Raw genomic sequence first — 14731 nt, 5'->3', positions numbered from 1 at the left:
GGCAGGTAGGAAATTAAGATTTGGGGTAGAAATCCCAGGACCTTATGAAATACAACCACCTCCTAAAGTGATTCACTTTGGCTTTTCTACTTGCATTTTTTTCCTTTCCCTTTTTACTGCTTAAAGAATATCTGGACTTGTACATACTATTTCCTAAAAGGAACCTCCCCTCCTAGCTCCTGGGCAGAATTTGAGGGACTTTTTTGGCTTAAATCTCTCCATAGAAAGCGTGAACTTGCTTTGTTGAGAAGAACCTAGGAGGTGTGATTAAAATGTTTATGATTTTTTAAAACAAGCCTGAACTGATGGAACTATTATTTTTTTTCTTTTCAGTTTCAGTTTTAGAAGTTGCAGAACATGTTTTGGTTTTCAACAGTTGAAAAATATAACACTCTAAGTCATTTTATACATTTTTCAATCTCTGAAAAATTCTAAAGCCTGACATTCTTTTTTTAAAGACCAAACTCTGGGGCACCTGGGTGGCTCAGGTGGTTAATTAAGCGTATGCTTCTGCTCAGGCTATGATCCCAGGGTCCTGGGATCGAGCCCTGTCTCCAGCTCCCTGCTCAGTGGGGAGCCTGCTTCTCTCTCTCCCTCTGCTGCTCCTCCTGCTTGTGCGTTCTCTCTGTCAAATAAATAAATAAAGTCTTTAAGACCAAATTTTGTACAAAGGGATAAGGTCATGTTGAGGTTGGTTCTGATATTATGCTTGTAACTAAGATTAATTTACCAAAATGCTTTAGTAAACTAAGTTTTAAAATTACAGCTACCTGTGTGAACATATATGATTACTGTAAGGGGTAAATGGTATTGTATTTAGGCACTGAATGGAAAATATAAAGAAATATGTTATATATAGTAGCCTCATATTGTTAGAAAAAATCAAGTCTGGATTATTTAATGTTGGCAATGACTTGAAAATCCATTGCAGTTGTTCTCAGAAGCAGCTGTATTTATGGATCCCAGTCGCTAGCCTGTCATCCTTCGGCGGTGCGCGGTGTATGGGAGAAGGAAAAAACACACCGTCCCTTTTTTTGTGTGTGTGTGTGTGTGAGCATAGATCCTGCATTTTGTTTTCGAGTCCTTTGAGATGAGATTTGTTGTGCTTGAAGATCTTCCATTTAACTATGCTCTCTTTTGAGCCTAACCCCTGTTTTATTTGTAGCCGTGGGAGCCACCGCAGTGTACCCTATAGATCTGGTGAAAACCCGCATGCAAAACCAGCGCGGCACTGGCTCTGTGGTTGGAGAGCTGATGTACAAAAACAGCTTTGACTGTTTTAAGAAAGTCTTGCGCTACGAGGGCTTCTTTGGACTCTACCGGGGTGAGTAAGCAGAGCTCAGCTGCTGAAGTTCATGATTTTGTCTCCCCAGCAGCAGATTTTAACTCCGTCATTCTGAAAATCAGTGTGTCGCCTGTCCAGTCAGACTAGAGCTGTTTCTCTCTTTTTATTTTCTTGTTGCTGGCTTCCCTTTTTACATTCTTGCTGGGAACTAGCAGTATTAGTCTGCAGACAAGGCCTTCACTTCTTCTCCCTGATACTTGTATTTTATGGAATCCAAATCCTGCCTTTGTCCCAACATGAGCCCATGGTCCCTGTGCTCTCAAAAACTCAGGCTGAGTTGAATAAAGGACAACAGCTAAGAAGTAGAGAGCTGCTTTTCTCGGGGTGAGAGAAGAAAGATGTACCTCTTCTCTGTGAAATGGAAGCCAGGCTGTTACTTGAAGTGAGTTTACCCTCTGTGCACTTGTTTGAGTTGAAAGAGATGTCAGATGTGTTTGTGTCTTCCAAGGAGACCATTCATAAGTCTTTTTTCTAGTGAGTATTCTGAAGTTAAAAAAAAAAAAAAATGAGTAAAAGAAAACCTTTGGCCCCAGGTCTCATTCTCTCTCCTTTCCCCCCCTTAGCTCAGAGGCACTGAGTAAAAGCAGAGAGATTTCCTTTTGCGGGAAATGTTACCACCAAGTCAAGGCTGCGCACAGTGCTGTCAGCATCAGAGACAACAGCCCCTTGTAGAATTCTCCCCACCCCCGTGGGCTTTGTAGGAACTTGTTCTCTTTGGAGAGGGAATGACTTTCATGTTCATGTTTTCACATAAGAATTTAGGGTTTCCTTTGGGAAGGAGATTAATTTTTTAATCCCTTTGGGCGCCACTTGGAATTCTTTGAAAATATTCTCCACATGCTCAAGTCCAGAGCGTTTATGGAATTTACTGTACTTGTTTGTTTGTACACACGGTCTCATTAATCCCCAGCTCGCTCTGAGCTCTGCTGACCTGTTGGGCTTAGAACCTCTTCCTTGGGAAGAAAGATTGGACCTGCACAAAGCTTCTGCTCACGGACAGGAGAAAAAAACACCTCTGGTTAGCATTATTTGCAGATACTCAAGTGAAAAATGTATTCCTGATATGCTCACATTTAAAGGAGAGGGTCATGAGAATGTTCACTTTTGGCGTTATATATATATCCAGAATAAGAAAAGAGGGTGGTCAAATCAAACTCAGCTCAAATACCCGGCTCCTAAGAATGCACGTAGTTAATTTTACTTAAGTATTCAGAACTCCAGCCTGTCTAAATTCTAGCTGTATAATATGTACTTACTCCATGGGAAAAGGTATGTGTTGTCCGGAATGCAGGTCTGTGCATGGGAATGCTTATTTTAAACTGTACCAAACCCTGCATATCTAGATTTTTTTCAATGAGGAACTTAAGGAGGGTTGAGTGGTGCTAGGGTTTGGTTTTGTTTTGATTTTTGCTTTGTCATCTCCAATCTTTCTTTGTTGAATAATAACCTTTCTTCCTCCCTGGTATGCTTTTAAAGAGAATGCTCCTATTAGAAGAACCCGGGTATATACTTCACAGTTTAGCCTTCTCAATGGTTGGATGCTTACAGAAAATTTCGTTTCGGAGAGATGTCATGTTAATTAAATGGGTCTGATATGGCAAGTTTGGGGGTGGGGAGAGGTGGAGGGATTGTTCGCTTTATTCAGGATGTGAGCTGATAAAATCAGTTCTTTAAATGAGAGACTCTTGTATTAGAGAGAAGATTGTAGGAGTCCTGTATGCGAACACTATGATTATTGAGATTTTCATATATTGCTTAGAACCGGCCATTATTCTGTCAGATGATTGACAAAATTGTTGACAGATTAGCTTAAATTTCTTTGCAAGCAATAGTGATAAAATGACATAAATCAGTACTTTATTAAAATTCCATGAGCCTTATTGAGGCAAGTTGTAAAACAAATACACACGCTGACATGGTTGTATGGAAGTTAGATTAAAAGTAATAGGGCCTCATAATCATGAAGGTTAGAAAGTTAAGACTGCCATCTGCTGATTTATTCTTTTAAATCAGCCTGCTACCCATTAAAGGTGTGTGCAGATTTGTGTTTGTCACTGATAATTCAGTTTGACTGACAGTAGCCTGTATGTATGATTACTTGCTGGCTCTCAACTCACAGAAAATCACTCAGCAGTATCCTCAAAGTAGGCTTAAGATCAGCAGTGAGTGTGCAAATACATACATAACTCCCCTATGGCTGGGTGATTTAAAGGGTATAGAATGTTTATTGTTAGCATCTTTAAAAATGTATGCAAAAAATGTACACCAGCAATTTGGATAATCTGTGTGCTTTAGAAAGCTGAGCCTTACAGATGTTGAATTGTTTATATATTTTTTTCTTTTCCGGTTTGCAGCCAGCCTTGGTAATTTAACTTTCTAAGAATAATGATTTCCTTTGTTTTAAGAAGATTCTTTTGAAATGTCTTAAGTTTGACATATATTAGTAAATAAGAATGCAGGAGGCATATGTTTTTGCTTATAGAAGACACCCATTAAATGATATTTAAAACTGCGTTTTTCTTTGCAGTTTTGGCTTCCTTTAAAATATATGTATACGAAATTCTGGTTTTCTCTAAGGAGAAAATTATGGGAGTTGGTATTCTATAATAACCAAACCACCGTATGCTATTACATAGGTAATAGCATCATTTGTGCCAAAACCTGGGTCTACTCAACAGCATGTTTTGCAGAGGTTTTCCAAACGTACGACATTGACTTCTCTAATGACTTCGTGTATGTTTGTATGTTGTTGGTTGAAAAGGACGGGAATTTGGTTACATTGTTATTGGCAGTGTTTGGGAATAGAGAAGATCATGGCCTCCGTTCCTTCTTCAGGTACTTTCTGAGAGATGTTAGATAACTAGGCTTTAAAGGAAGCATGCTTAAGAAAAGGATCTATAGCCTCAAGAAAGCCTAGCATTATGTTTGACATGAATAATTATTACATACATGTACAGAGTTCTTAGGACAATCCATTTTTTCATATTTTAGTGAAAACCCTAGAATGTTCAATAGGTAAATAATATGGGAGAAGCCATTAACTTGTTGGGTTTACATATTAATGTCTACTACATTCATATTGCTAATGCTTCTCTCTGTTTACCTAGGTCTGATACCACAGCTTATAGGAGTTGCTCCAGAAAAGGCCATTAAACTGACTGTAAGTTTTTTTCTCATTGAATTTATATGTCATTTGTTTAGATTATCATGAAACCAAAAATTAAGGCCGATGCTGCGGAGACTGGCACACTATCAAGATGTTTGTAAAACTTTTAACTTCTATGTAGACATTTGATAATTCTTAATTTTATCATGAGACAGGTATTTTGATGATTTGGAAAACCAGTAACATGCCAGGGGAGGAAATGGTTGAGAATTCTAGTTAACTGATATTGTTTTCTTATTAGGTTAATGATTTTGTCCGGGACAAATTTACCAGAAGGGATGGGTCCATTCCGCTTTTAGCAGAAATCCTTGCTGGAGGTTGTGTAAGTATGAATACTGGGCATTTCTCGTGGCAAGCATGTTCCTTTAACCTTTTTTGCACATTAGATATAATAACTGAGTGACATTCCTTCTTAACTCAAAGGATTCTAAGATTTTCTCAGTGATCATAAGGAATAGTTTTTAATTTCATTGCATGATCCTGACTGGTTTTGAATGAAGGAAAAAGGAAGTATTTTTTATCGGCTCTGACTCTTAGAAGCTCCTGGCATTACCTTCCACACTTTTAAAGTTCTAATCCTGATTTTTAAATATCCCAGGAAATAGAGTAGTGGGTAGTGTTCCCATACATTTATATCGTCTGGAACTTCAGAATAAGTGAGATGATTGATTAATTGGGCTTTTATATCTTAGGTGTAGGACTAAGAAAACCATTGTGGAGTAATTATAATTTTCCTTCTTTAGGGACCAGAGGTTAGAGCACACAACCATAATTATGTTAAGGCTATTACAATTCTGAATGCAGAGATTCAGATTATATTCACTTTGAACGCAAAGGTTTCTATCTTTAAAGGGTGAGCATGACATTGCATTTAGACCAATTCTCAAATTTAAGTTTGTAGCTCAACTGATTTTATTTGTGCTGTTTATTTCAAATTTGTTAATACATGATTTAAGACTTATTTAGTCCATTTTGTCCCTGAAACTCTTAATAACTTCCAGTTGAACTGGCTGACAGTCTTCGCTAAACCCTCTTCAGTTGCTTGTGGATCTTGAGGTGATGGGGTCAGTGACCCTTGCAACTTTTAATTCTGCGAAGATGCCCTGGGGGGTCAGAGAGCGGGGCTGCTCTGGATTCTTTTTGATGAGATTTGTCAGCCTGCTGCATACCTGGCTCCTCACCTTTGTGCAACCAAAGTTCCTATTGAAAAGGTGAAAAGGCTCTGTGTGTGTGTGTGTGTGTGTGTGTACGTGTACGTATGTTTGTGCATTTGCGTGTATGCTTGCACTGTCCAAGTGGATTCTCAGGAAGCAAACTCACCTCTTTGGCTAGCTTTCTTTTTTCATGAAAGACAAATAATAATCATAGAATAAGACCTTTGTTTAAGCAGATCACAAAGAAGTTTCTCCTCTTCCTTTACCCCAATTAGACGCTGTAATTATTTCTCTTCAAATGAGAGAATGTTTGCAAATTATAAATATTCTTTTTCTCAGTGGTTTTAGTTTTAGTTTGGTTAAGAAGTTTCCAAACTCAGTTTTGCCACTCCTCTTGCATATATTTGCCAGAAGTCTCCTAAGTCAGGCTCTTTCTGTTCCGTGTAGCTAATTTTTTCTGTTTCCCTTTGTAATACCCAGAGGTTTTTGTCCATGAAACTGACTTGTTCCCATGTTCCTATGTCTGACATGTGACCTAAGTGGTTAAACCGTAATCAGATCTTTGGTTCCTTTGTTTTTCCTACTATGTACCCTGTTTCTAGGTTTGAACTTTGGGAATTTCTGTTAAAGTCTAGGGTGCCTTGAGGGTTATGCTGACACTCTAAATCTCTTCTTTAATCATGACTCATTTCTGAGAACTTTGATAGATTGTCTAGTTGGAAATTGACAGCATGAAAAATAGACAGGTTGGGCTCTAGGCAGAATGATGCAGTTGTCTGCAGTTCTTTACCTCAAACATTTTCTGCTTCCATTTTTTTTTTTTTTCTAAATTTCTTCATTCAGGGAGGAAAGAAAATGTGTATTTATTGAATTTGTACTGATGAATTCAATCACACTACAGTGTAAATAATCTTTAAAGCATAATCTGCCACCTCTCCCCATGTCTATGTATTTCAGCAGAGAATAAAGCCTTGAACAGAATGAATGGGTCTCTATTTAAAGAATATCAGGCACTGTGGAATATAGAAGTGCTCTCTTTACTGAATGAAACCTGGTAAGCAGCCACCGGATAGACACTGGGAAGAGTGGCTTCCTGTGAGCCTGATATGAGAACCCTCACCGTCCTGAGTAGTGGTGGTGAAAAGATGCGTAGGGACCCTGTGGGTGTTCAGCTAAATGCTGTCTGTATCACCAGCTGAGAACAATGTTGCTGTTTTCTCAAAATTCACTCAGTTTTACCTTGTGTTAACCTAATGCAGATTGATTAAAAAAAAAATGGCTCAGACTGAATAGTCAGTATTGGCTTTATGGGTTTTTCCCCAGCAGAGGGATCATCTAGGACCCGGGCTTTGAGTTCCCTGTATATGGGAGAGAAATTCTGATAGGAAAATGACTGCTGGCCTTTAGGAAAAACGGTGCTCTTTGACCTAGATAATGAATTGACCAAGAAATAAAAATATCCAGACCTTATTTTTTTTGGGTGTTGGTTGGTTGTTTTGATTTATGATCTATTTTTAAGAGTAGGTGATATTTGATATATGCAAAAAGAGTGCACACTATAAATCTAGTAGCTCATACTGTAATGAGCATCTTTAAACGTATCACTCAACTAAAACATTACTGTCATTGACACTGGTTTTTGTTTCTAATGTAGCTCTAATCTGCTAAGATTGCTAATGAGCAGTAGGGACTTTGCCTATCGGAATATTTTTTTTTTTTATTCGTTTTAGAAAGAGAGAGAGCACAAGTGGGAGGGGCAGAGAGAGAGAATTCCGGGCAGAGAGAGAGAATTCCAAGCAGACTCTGCACTGAGCATGGAGCCCAATTCGGGGCGTGATCCCACAACCATGAGATCACAACCCGAGCCAAAACCAAGAGTCAGATAACCCAACTAACTACACCATCCAGGCACCCCTCCCAAACATTTTATAGGCATTATCTATCTCATTATTATTCCCAACTAGAGTTGAAGAAAATAAACCTAAGTGAGATCCAGACTTAGTAGGTGGTAAAGATTCAAACCACTTTTGTTTTAAATCCATATTTATTCATATTTGGTATATTTCCATTCATTCGTTCTTCCATTTATTCATTCTCATTCAGCAAGCTGTGAAGCCTGAGAGAGATTTACTTTCTTTTTTCCTGTGAAGGGAACCAGACTAAGGTTACGTTTATATCTCATAGAAAACGGGTAGCTCCTGATCATTCTTGACAGATAAAACTTAATCTTAAGTCTAATCATATTCTACGGTGGTAATTTGAAAGCCGAATTCCTTATTGTGATTTCCTTAATTTCTACATATCACCAAAGAAAATACATGCTTATGATTATAAGTCATCATAACAGCTAGCATTCGTAGAACACCCTGCCCTGGACTTGGACTTTACAGGCATCATCTCATTATTCCCAGCTAGAGTGGAAGAAATTAAAAGCTCAGTAAAATCCAGCACTTAGTAAATGGAAAAATTGAGATTCAAGCCACTTCTGTCTCCAAATCCATATTCTTTATTATTCGGTATATCTTTCTCTTCATTCATTCTTTCATTTATTTATTCTCTCACTCATTGAATGCCTGCTATGTTTCAGAAATATTTTAAGAACAACAGCTTTTCACATACCCTACAATTCCCCCTTTTTAAAGTGTACTGCTCAGCAGTTTTTAGCAGAGCCACAGAGCTGTGTAACTATCACCACAGTTAATTTTAGAGCATAATCTAAATTGTGTGATAACACCTGAAAATGAAACCTGGGACCCTTTTGCTGTTGCCCACCAGTCTTTCCTCTCTCCCTCCTACTAATAAACTTTCCATCTCTGTCGATTCACCAATTCTGGACATTTCATATAAATGGAACGAAAAATGTGGTCTTTCGTGTCTGGCTTTTTTCACTCAGCATAATGTTTTCAGGATTTATCCAAGTTGCACGATGTATCAGTACTTCAGACCTTTTTATTGGTGAGGAATAGTCCATTATATAGATACGTCACATTTGGTTTATGCATCAGTTGTTGAACTTTGGGTTGTTTCCACTTTTTGGTTATTATGAGTAATGCTGCTGTGAACATTAATGTAAAAAGTTTTATGTGGATGTATGTTTTCACTTCTCTTGGGTATATACCTAGGAGTGGAATTGTTGGGTTGTATAGTAACTCTAATTTGTATTTTGAGGAACTGCCAGACTGTTTTCCATAGTGGCTGCACCATTTTACATTCCCACTAGCAATGTATAAGGGTTCAGATTTCTCCACATTCTTGTTATTGATTATAGCTACCACAGTGGATATGAAGTGTTATCTTGTCGTAATCTAATAATGGACATTTTGAACATCTTTTCAAGAATGTTTTGGCATTTGTATATCTCCTTTGGAGAAATATATATTCAGAATCTTTGCCTGTTTTTAAATTGGATTGTCTTTTATTATTAAGTTATAAGAGTTCTTTATATATTTAGAGTCCCTTATCAGACGTGTGATTTCCAATATTTTTCACTTTCTGTCCTTTGAAGACTCGGACTTGATTTTAATGAAGTCCAATTTAACCATATTTTGTTGCTTGTGCTTTTGGTGTAATATATAAGAAATTATTGCTTAATCCAAGATTATGCAGATTAATACCTCTGTTTTCTTCTAAGAGTTTTATAGTTTTAGCTCTTACATTTGGGTCTTTGATCTTTCACACGAATTATTAACCTTAATTTTTTAGGGTCTTTTGCCTTGAGAATAGAGATTACCAAATGGTAGTTTTATTTTTCATTGTCAACATTTTGTTGTTGTATATTTCCTCCTCCTCCTCCTCCTTCTTTTTCTTTTTAAAGATTTTATTTATTTATCTGGGGGAGAGAACAGGAGAGAGAGCAGAGAGCACAAGCAGTGTTGTGGGGAGGGACAGGGGGAAAGAGAGAAGCAGACTCCCCATTAAGCAGGGAGCCCAATGCAGGGCTCAACCCTAGGATCCCGAGATCATGACCTGAGCCAAAGGCAGACACTTAACCTACTGAGTCACCCAGGTGCCCTGGAATATTTCCTTCTAATGTTCTCATATGCATGCTCACATACATGTGTCTGTACACACACACACACACACACACACACACACACACACACACACATTCTTTTTTAAACCAGATGGAAATTTTGTCGACTCTGATTTACCGGAGATGCAAGCTGCTTTCATTTCCTACAGGCAGCAGAGAATCACAGTAGAACATCTCACTTTAGAAATAGAATATAGGTGTCTCCTTAGTGCAGTAGGCAGCACATCAGTCTCATAGAAATAGAATATAACCTTTCTGATGGCTGAGTAATATTCCAATGTATGTATCAAAGACATCTTCTTTATACACAACTAATACATGAATCATTGAACACTACACCAAAAACTAATGATGTACTACATGTTGGGTAATTGAATTTAAAGAAGGAAAAAAAAAAAAGGAAACCATGAGATAATAAATGTGCATTATGGTAAGATGCTAAAAAAAAAAAAGAAATAGAATATAACCTTTGGGAATATAGAAGTATATACTTCTAGAAATATAAACAGAGTGTGGATTTTCAAATTTAAAGTCTTTACTGTGAACATTAACCAACCATTTTTTTTTATATCTATATCAAAGCCTTCTCAAAAAGTACTTAGTTCAGATTTTATAATATAGAGGTGCTGGCATAAATTTTTTTGTTGTTGCAGTATCAATAAAATGACCTTTAGGTTTAACAGTTGGTTGACCCTTCTTTAGATGGGGTTGGGGCAAAAGTGTATTTGTATATAGAGTTACTCATGAATATATGTTATGGATGCTGTATGTGTGGTGTATATATAGCCGTTGGTTTCAAACATTTTTTCCCATTGTTCTCATAGACAAGCCATTCTTATCAGGCCATATGTTTTTCTTTTTCTTTTTCTTTTTTTTTTTTTTAAAGGTTTTGTTTATTTATTTGACAGACAGAGATCACAAGTAGGCAGAGAAGCAGGCAGAGAGAGAGAGGAAGGGAAGCAGACTCTCCGCTGAGCAGAGAGCCTGACGCAGGGCTCGATTCCAGGACCCTGGGATCATGCCCTGAGCTGAAGGCAGAGGCTTTAACCCACTGAGCCACCCAGGTGCCCCTGTTTTTATTTTTCTATTAGAAAACCTCTCTTTTATATGTATAAATACATACATATCTGTGTACGCATACATATTACATGTCCATATCAGACAAAAATATAATTGAGTAATTATGATATCTATTGTGAACAAGAATAATACTTTAATGTCACCTTAGAGTTTTCAAAGTATTTTGGTAATGCACATTGTCACTTCTTGTGAAATAGGTACATGAGCTACAAAAGCTCAGAAAGGTTAACTCTCAACCCCAAATCATATAGATAATATATGCTGGTTTCATGCAAGCACCAGGTATTTTGATTTTCAGATTAACCCCTTTTGTTTGATCATGTTCTCTTGGAAAATCAAATCCAAGAGAAGACTTCTTCCTGTGTCAAAAAAATATCTAGATCAACTTTGTAGTGGCTTTAGTTCTTTTTTTAAACTATATTGTTACATATATAGTAAAAATTTAGCTTATATTTCTCTATATATACATATATATGATCATTTACTTAGATATATTTAAGATACCAAGACATGACCAGATTTTAGATGTCAGCTCAGGGACTTTTAACAATTATATACATTCCTAAAATCACCACTCGAGGTAAGGTATGGAACATTTCACCTCAGAAAATTCATTCACGCCTCTTTCCAGTCAATCACTCATCTGTTCCCCCAGGCCACCACTGTTCTGTTAATAGTTTTGTTTCTTCTTAGATTTCATATTAATGGAATTGTACAAAATGCATCCTTTCATGGCCGGTCTGTTTTGCTTAACATGTTTTCAAGAGTCATCCTGGTTATTTTGTGGGTATTAGTAGTTGGGTTTTTGTTTTTAATTTTACTATTATTCTGTTGTATGAATTGACCACAATTTGCTTATTCATTTCTGTTGATGGACATTTGGGTTGTTTCCAGTTTGTATCTGTTATAAATAAGGTTGCTATTAAGGGCAGCTAGGTGGCTCAGTCAGTTGAGCGTCCAATTCCTGATTTTGGCTGAGTCCTGATCAAGCCCCACATGGGGCTTCCTGCTCAGTGGGGAGACTACTTCTCCCTCTCCTTTTGCCCCTCCCCGCTCCTTGTGTTCTCTTTCTTGTTCTTTCTCTTTCAAATAAATAAATAAAAATCTTTAGATAAAGAAAGATACTGTCTGTTGGTTCTTTGAAGTGGATGGACCATCTTGCAGTCTCATTAGCAATATATGAGTATTTGTTACTACACATCCTTACCAATGTTTGATGGTCTTAGTCTTTTTTATTTTAGTCATTTAAGTTGGTATAAAAGGGTATCTTACTGTGTTTTTAATTTGCATTTTCTCTGATTTTTAAAGGCATTGACCACCTTTTCATGTGTTTATTGGCTATTTGTATATCTTTTTTTGTAAAGTGTCTGTTCAAATTTTCCACCAATTTTTAATTAGGTTATTTATATTTTTTATTATTGACTTATAAGAGTTCTTTATCCATGATGGATGTAGTCCTTTGTCAGATATATGTATTATCAATATTTTTCCCAGTCTGTGACTTACTGATTATCTTAATATATCTATGGTTTCTTTAATGAGTTATAATTGTTGTATATCATTGTATTAGTTTGAGAGTTTGAGGTGTACAATATGATTCAGTATTTGTATACACTGGGAAATGATTACCACATTAAGCATAGTTTCCCCTGCCACCATAAAAAGTTACATAATATGAAATATATTGTTGACTTTGGTTACCATGCTGTACATTACATCCCCATGACTTATTTATTTTATGACTGGAAGTTTGTGTATCTTAACCCCCATCTCCTATTTTACCCACTCCTATAATCCCCCTCCCTTCTGCCAACCACCAATCTGTTCTCTGCTCCTATGAGTTTTTTTCATTTATTTTGTGTTTTAGATTTCACATGTAAGTGAAATTCTACACTATTTTTCTTTCTCTGCCTTATTTCACTTAGCATAATACCCTCAAAGTCCATCCATGTTGGTACAAATAAGAAGAGTTCATCCTTTTTCGTGGCTGAGTGGTTTTCCTTTGCATACATATACCACATCTTCTTTATCCATTCATCCATCAGTGGACACCTTGGTTGTTTTTGTGTCTTGCCTATTGTGAATAATGCTGCAATAAGCATAGCAGTCAAATATCTTTTCAAATTAGTGTTTTCTTTTTCTTTGGATAAATACCCAGAAGTAATATTGCTGTATCATATGGTAGTTCTATTTTTCATTTTTTGAGGCAGCTCCATACTGTTCTCCATAGCGGCTGCATCAATTTACATTCCCAACAGCAGTGCATGTCCTCATCAACACGTATTATTTCTTATCTTTTTTAGAATAGCCATTCTGACTGGTGTGAGATGATATATCACTGTGGCTTTGATTTACATTTCCCTGGTGATTAAAACATTGAGCATCTTTTCATATGTCTCTTGGTCACTTGTATGTCTTTTCTGGAAGAAATGCTATTCAGTTGCTGTACCCAATTTTTTTTTTAAAGGTTTTATTTATTTATTTGACAGAGAGATCACAAGTAGGCGGAGAGAGGCAGAGAAAGGAAGGGAAGCAGGCTCCCTGCCTAGCAGAGAGCCCGATGTGGGGCTCGATCCCAGGACCCCAGGATCATGACCTGAGCCTAAGGCAGAGGCTTTAACCCACTGAGCCACCCAGGTGCCCCTGTACCCAATTTCTAATTGGATTTTTTTGTTGTTGAATTGTAAGAGTTCTTTATATATTTTGGATATTAATCTCTTATCAGATAAATGATTTGAAAGTATCTTCTCCTACTCAAGTAGGTTGCCTTTTGATTTTGTTGGTGGTTTCCTTTGCTGTCCAAAAGCTTTTCAGTTTGATTTAGTTCCATTTGTTTATTTTTGCTTTTGTCATCTTTGCCTTTTGAAGTCCAATCCAAATGCCAAGAGAAACGTCAAGGAGCTTACCACCTATGTTTTCTTCTAGGAGTTTTATAGTTTCTGTACTTATATTCAAGTTTTTAATACATTTTTAGTTAATTTTTGTGTCTGGGATAAGATAGTGGTGCAGGGGCGCCTGGGTGGCTCAGTGGGTTAAGCCGCTGCCTTCGGCTCGGGTCGTGATCTCGGGGTCCTGGGATCGAGTCCCACATCGGGCTCTCTGCTCGGCAGGAAGCCTGCTTCCCTCTCTCTCTCTCTGCCTGCCTCTCCGTCTACTTGTGATCTCTCTCTGTCAAATAAAATAAATAACATCTTTAAAAAAAAAAAAAAGATAGTGGTGCAGTTTCATTCTTTTGCATGTGGTTGTGAAGTTTTCCCATCACCATTTATTGAGGAGACTGTCCGTTCACCATTGTATGTTCTTGCTTCTTTTGTTGTAAAGTAATTGACTATATATGCATGAGTTTATTTCTGGGCTCTCTTTTTGTTCCACTGATGTATATGTTTTTATGCCAAAACCATAATGCTTTGTTTACTATCACTTTTAAACATAGCTTGAAATCAGCAAGTGTGATGTCTCCAGCTTTGTCCTCCATTCTCAAGGTTGCTTTGACTACTCAAGATCATTTTTGGTTTCATATAAATATTAGGGTTGTTTCCTCTATTTCTGTGAAAATGTCATGGGATTTTGACAGGGATTGCATTGAATCTGTAGATTGCTTTGGATAATATGGACATTTTTGCAATATTAATTTTTCCAGTCCGTAAGCACAAACTATCTTGCCACTTATTTGTGTCTTTTTCCATTTCTTTTATCTATGTAGTTTTTGATGTACAGATTTTTACCTCCTTGGTTTAATTTATTCCTAGGTGTTTTATTCACTTTGATGCAGCTGTAAATGGAATTGTTTTCTTAATTTCTCTTTCTGATAATTCATTGTTAGTGTAGAAAAACAACAAGTTTTTGTATATTGACTTTGTATCCTGCAACTTTACTGTATTTTTTTATTCAGTTTTTTGGAGGTCTTTTGGATTTTCATATGAGTTTTACTCTTTGCTTTCCAGTTGGAATGC

At 36.9% G+C, this 14731-nt stretch overlaps 1 protein-coding gene across 2 annotated transcripts in view; it reads left to right on the top strand.

The window, feature by feature from the left end:
* LOC111145265 (solute carrier family 25 member 12) overlaps window positions 1-14731 on the top strand; it is a 104443-nt gene that overhangs the window by 66571 nt on the left and 23141 nt on the right. For both annotated transcript variants that reach the window (XM_022500075.1, XM_022500083.1), the window contains 3 exons: window positions 1166-1324; window positions 4453-4505; window positions 4753-4833. In XM_022500075.1, the coding sequence (XP_022355783.1) occupies window positions 1166-1324; window positions 4453-4505; window positions 4753-4833 (293 nt within the window). The remainder of the gene's footprint in view (window positions 1-1165; window positions 1325-4452; window positions 4506-4752; window positions 4834-14731) is intronic.

The sequence above is a fragment of the Enhydra lutris genome, unplaced genomic scaffold, assembly GCF_002288905.1.
Source record: "Enhydra lutris kenyoni isolate GAN:26980312 unplaced genomic scaffold, ASM228890v2 scaffoldscaffold1, whole genome shotgun sequence".
Classification (NCBI taxonomy): Eukaryota; Metazoa; Chordata; class Mammalia; order Carnivora; family Mustelidae; genus Enhydra; species Enhydra lutris.
Note: the sequence above shows the minus strand (reverse complement) of the source record. Positions and strands in the feature narration are given on the sequence as shown.